The 6,133-nt window shown below is 20.9% G+C and overlaps 1 protein-coding gene across 4 annotated transcripts in view; it reads right to left on the bottom strand.

Annotated features, from left to right (window-relative positions):
* Positions 1-6,133, bottom strand: part of LOC102681494 (phospholipid phosphatase 3-like) — a 13,583-nt gene that overhangs the window by 4,850 nt on the left and 2,600 nt on the right. Inside the window, exons 1-2 of one of the 4 annotated variants that reach the window (XM_031508853.1) lie at positions 5,030-5,078; positions 2,083-2,245 (exon numbers count right to left, since the gene is read on the bottom strand). In XM_031508853.1, coding sequence (XP_031364713.1) covers positions 2,083-2,146 — 64 coding nt within the window. In that variant the 5' untranslated portion in view covers positions 2,147-2,245; positions 5,030-5,078. Of the gene's footprint in view, positions 1-386; positions 728-2,082; positions 2,246-4,377; positions 4,723-5,029; positions 5,079-6,133 lie in introns of those variants that run through there. The other 3 variants (XM_031508852.1, XM_006612316.2, XM_006612317.2) reach the window with 3 other exon arrangements.

The following is a 6,133-nucleotide window of genomic DNA, read 5'->3' as shown; positions in this document are numbered from 1 at the left end:
TAATTAGAAATTCAAAAAATTATAAAATTTTGGGGATATTTCATACTTAATATATATATATACTTATAATATTTTAATATATATTACATAATTTCTTTTTAAATTTCAAATTCTTTTTTTAATTTAATTTATTATTTGGTAAAAAATTTTTCAATTATTTATATAATTAGAAATAATAGCATTATTTCGTATATGTAGATCAACATTGTTTTAAAAAATATTATATATAAATAATTAAAAAATGTTATATAATATTATTATTAAAATTTCATAATTTTTTAAATTTCCGATTTGTGAAATCCTTCTCATAAGTTTTTAAATATATAGCTATCTAGAAAAATACATGTATCATGATATGTTTTGTTTTAGTTTCGTTTGATACTTACTGAGACAATATAAATTTCGTTTAATTAGCAGCATTCGTTTAAAATTTCTCCATCGTGAAGCTATCTTTCTTTCACGTTTATTCTTGTCCATGTTATGCAAATTTAGTACGTAATTATAAAAAATTAGCATTAAATTTAATAAAAATAAAAATAAAAAAAAAGAAAAATAAGAATAATAGAGAAAGAAAAAATAAGTGAATGAAGAAAGGAAAGGGAAGGAATAAAGAAAAATAGAAGGAAGAGAAATAAGAAAGGATAATAATAGAGAGGGGGAGAAAATAGAGAGAAAGAAGAAGAGGAATCCTCTCACTTCGAATACCGGTAGATTCAATGTCACACACGGTACTGTGCCCTTGTTACGTGAAGCAATACACTAAGTATACATTCAACTGAAACGCATGCGTATAACTGACGATATTGTATCACTTCTCACGATGATCAAGCAATTGTTCTCTCAATATAAAAGTTTAGATCGCAATATAATTGATATTTAAATTTTTTTGAATTTTCTTTTTAATTGATATTTACATATAAAAAAAGAAATAAATACTTTATTGATAAATTATCAGACAATATTAATATATTATCAATATACTATATAATTTAATTATCGTAAAAAGAAATTGATAAATAAATTCAATAGATGAGATAAAAAGAGATACAAATACGTGTGACCGTGTACGATAACAGTATATCAATTTTTTAATAGATTATTATAGCATTAATTTTAAAAACCAATTTTTAATATACATTACACAACTGGTATGCGTAAATCGTTACGATGATCAATGAATCTGTTTCACCATCAGATTAATCAGCAATTAATTAATTGTTCTATATTATGAAAAAATTATTACATAAATATTTCAATAAATATTGAAATAATTTTAAAAGTATTTAAGGTAAATTTTAAGAGAATTTAAACGAAGGAGCAATGAAATCTTTCTTTCCTTCATTCCAGAGAAATTTAATCTTATTTAACCATCCTACATTCCTGCAATTCAAGGATAGATTGAATTAGGTTATTTATTTTTTTTAGATAAAGATGCAGAGGGAGAGTTCTGTCTACGCATTAGAGTCACGTATTTATGTGAAGTTTTCTTTAAAATCCTTGAGGAGGTATTTTTTTCGATAAGTTTAGAAGAACTTTTACATCTGGAAAACTAAAACCGATCATCCGATATATCTATAAGACAAAATTGTTTAAAATGATATCTTTGACTACATATTTCAAAATCATTGAAGTCAATTAATCTCATTGATCGATCAGTTCACTAAAAAAATTTTATGTATTTTTTTAATAATAACGCGATTCATTTTATTACAACACAGTTCATTAACATTTCACCGCATATGTATATATATGTATTAAGTTATTTAATGCGACACGCCCGGAAAAATTCTAAGCAGACAGTCGACTCATATAGTATTATATTACATGGTTCGTGGTTTTCTTTCCAGCCAACTCTCATTGCATGCATGATTCGTTTCTAGCGCGCGTATAATCGGATAATATATTATATTTAAATATATTAAATATAATGTTCATATATAAACAATTTATTCTTATTAAAATATTTTCTAAAATTGTATAATTAATAATGAATTTTAAAATATATTCATTTAACGCTCCAATCTATACTTTATAATTAAATGTAAGAATAAGAGAAAAGAAAAAAAAGAAAATAATTCAAACCTGATAAAGCGAGAAACACATCGAAAACTAATATCCAACGCGTAGTGTTTTTACAGATACTCATGATCTTTTCAGAGACAGTTCGGGTTGTTATTCCGTTTGAATTATCCAAAATATCTTCTAACGTTCCTGTACTGCAACGAGTCAACTGCTCCGTTGATCTCTGGAAAAATATAAAGACAATGATATTTTTTGATAATTATAAATTATATTTGATTCATTGATATATTTAATTGCATATAAAATAATACATAATTTTAAAATTTATATATTTTCGAAATAAATAAATTACATTTTTCTTCAATAAAACGATTATAGAACAATATTAAAGAGATAATCGAAAAATACGCTATATGGACAAAAAGTTCGTATAATTTTTCATTCTCTGATATTCATAATATTGTAACAATTTTTTCTATACAATCGTATTCTGTATCATCAATTTAAATTTCACAATTCATATAGAAATAATTAAATCTCATTGAGATATAATATATTATACTATAGTATGATATTATTCATTATTTTTCAATGTTTATTTCATTATTATTTTTGATTTTTTAATTATTATTATTTCAATGATCTTTAAAACATTTTTATATGTGATTTTAAAAATTAAACTTTAAAAAGATATAATTATATATTTTTATATCAAATTAGAATTGTTTTTATTTGAATTTAAAAATTAAAATAAATATTCAATATAAAATACGAATAATGTTATAAATAAATAAATAAAAACCGATAATTTAATCTCAGAAATTAATAATTTTTCAATAGTTATAATTTTTATTTAAAATTTTTTTTAATTAATAATAGATTATTTTTAAAAAATAATATAAAGTTTATTCAATAACGAAATAATGAATTCTATGAAAATATGAAAACAATTAACAATTGTTATCTTCCAGAACACTATTGAACACTTAATTAAACAGATGATAACAATTTAAGATATAATTTTTTTGAATTCATATTTATCAATGTTATATACAATATACATGATACATAAAAATAAAGTTAAATTATTAAATTTACATTAATTTAATTACGAATTACTAATTACATTTAAATACTAATTTACATTTTTGATAATTTCAGCTACATTTTTAATAACTTTTATAATAATAGACATTAATTGGAAAATAAATTATATTGATTATTATTCGAATTAAAAAAACTTATAATAATAATATGTAAAAATATAAGAAATATTTATATTTAATGTTAAAATAAAGAAAATAAAATAGGAAATAATAAACAAAAATGTTGTATTAGAAATGAGTATAGTTATATCTAGGAATATATACTGTATTATACATGAGAAAATATTGGATGACCTCGTTTATGAACGAATTTCGATTTTTGCATATATTTTCGATTAAGTTTTTTATAATCTAATTTTTAAAATTATTTTAAAATGTTATTTTACAATATTATAAACAAAATTTTTAAAAAGAAACAAAGATATTTCAGTGAATTTATTTCTTGAAAGAGTATATATATATATGATTTAATCCTACAGAGACGGAATACATATGTCACATGTAGGGAGGCTCGTTTTTAAGAGAATCATAATATCCAAAATATCCAAAAGTATTTGGTTACATTAAATATTTAATAATGATATTAAAACACTATTGATAGCAATAAAAGTTTTAGAAATATTCTATTAAAATATAAGGAAAATATAAGGAATCTTAAAAGATTTAAAATCTTTTCATCATAAATTTAAAAAACATTGTTTATATTTAAATTTTATTCTATTCTACAAAATTTTTAAAATTATTCAAAATTATTAATTGGAGAAAATTTTTAATTAAATTTTGCAAAAGCAAAAAAATAAGAACATAAAGGGTTATTATTAATTAGGTCGAGGCTTCAAAAATGTCGATTAATGGAACTTGATTGAAAAACATGATAGCACATCCGCATTTTCAAAGGGGAACATAAGCATTTTTTAACCTAACTACTATTAAATTAATTAAGGGGAAAAGTGAAACTTAGCAAGCAGGGAAATATAGTTCATGATGTACTATTCAATATATTCGAGATAATTTAATCTTTATTAATATTTAAAATTTATCTTTTAAAATTTAATATATTTAAAAATTATACATTCAATGATATAAACATATAAAATATATGATGTTATCTTTTTTATATTTTTTCTAATCATATATTCATTTTTTATCTTCTTTCATTTTAATGAAAATGAAAGAAAAAAGAGTAAATAGAAATTTTATATAAGTACATGACAGCACGATCTAAGCTATTAGATTCTAACTTACGAACCTTTATTTTTGAGACAATATTCTGTTCCTATGTGAAGCACCTTCAATTGCTCACGAAAATATTCAAACACTGACACATAATCAATCTTCGCGCTTTGTATATCCAATATTCATCATAATAATTGTATCAATAGTAGAAGGAAATAAATAGATAAAAGTGAATGATAAAAATTTTATCAATAACGTTATCAATGTATACGATATACATTGGTTATTAAAAATGACAAATGACAAATATCTCAAGTAAAAAATCGATTAAAATCGAAAAATAATCGATTAAATATAATATTCCAATAATATTATAAATTATTCAAATTAAGAAAAGAGAAAATACTACAATTATATTTTATTATCTATTACTTTTTATGAAAAAACACGAAGTGATTACATACATAAAGAAATAAATAAAACCATGATATTGTTTATTATACATTATAATATTGTTTATTATACATTATAATATATATATATAATAATACGATCTTTTTAAATAAGTCAAAAAAGATTTTTTTATTTTCAATTTGAAAGAAAAAAATGTTTAAAAATAATAATTTATAATAAAATATATTGTTTTCTCCCCTTTTTTTTTGAACACATATAAAATGTATTTTATTAAAATTATGGTTTCATAAATTACAAAGTAAATGTCTGACCTCATAGGTTGAGAAAGAAGAAGACGAGACGGATTCGTCATCGTTCAATTTTGATTTAACGAAACATTGATGATAAATTTTAAATGATAATAATTTTTAATCTTTATTATTTTCAAATGATTAACTATATTTTAATATCTATTGAATATTGAAATTATAAAAAACTTTAGAATGTTAAACACTACAAATATACAATAACACTATTTTTCAAGGAAAATTCAAACAATTTGTTATTTTATATGAATTAAAAATAGAGGATAAACCGATAAAAAATTTATTAAAATCAAAAATTGTTTTTATATACATATATATATATATATATATCTGAAACTAACGACACATTTTATTAAAAAAATATGAAAGAACGGTTCAACTCGAAGCAACGGTGAAACACAACTGGCGTATACCTCGTCTTCAATCAACGACTTCCCTTGCAATTAAATGTTCTACCCACCCTCTTGTCCCCTCCATGGACCAACCAATGAAAGGATTCGACACGTGTGGTGCGGTTTTCATATGTGCTACAAACGTTTTAATATCATCATCAAGACGAATGATAAGATATCCAAAATTAAACGAAATTAAGTAATTTTATTCAAAATATTTGACATATTCATTAAAAAATAATATTTTATAATCGGTTGAAATTTTTTTGAATTTAATTTCATCATATTCAAATATATATTACAATTCTCTTCATCGAAATATATGATAAAGAGAAAAAAGTTAAAATTACCATTCGTATATATGAATCTTCTTGTTAATATGTTTAGCACTTCGTGATATTTATAATACTCATCATTGAGAATATATTATATAAAATATATTATATAAAAAAAAACAAAATTTGAATTACTAATTAATTAATTTAATTTTCTTTTTATTTGTTTCGAATTATTAGGATTCGATTTTTGCACTACAACATAATATTATTTTTTTAATTTTTTATACGATATGACAAAATGATAACATTAGTTATAATATAATATATAAAAAAACTATATATATAATATATATAATAATTTCTATATATATATATATATAATTTAGAAGTTAACGGTTAACTTACAATAATGTGTAAAAAAAATGTCAATTAAAGTAAAG

This window comes from Apis dorsata, unplaced genomic scaffold, assembly GCF_000469605.1.
Source record: "Apis dorsata unplaced genomic scaffold, Apis dorsata 1.3 scaffold_108, whole genome shotgun sequence".
In the NCBI taxonomy this organism is placed as follows: domain Eukaryota; kingdom Metazoa; phylum Arthropoda; class Insecta; order Hymenoptera; family Apidae; genus Apis; species Apis dorsata.
Note: the sequence above shows the minus strand (reverse complement) of the source record. Positions and strands in the feature narration are given on the sequence as shown.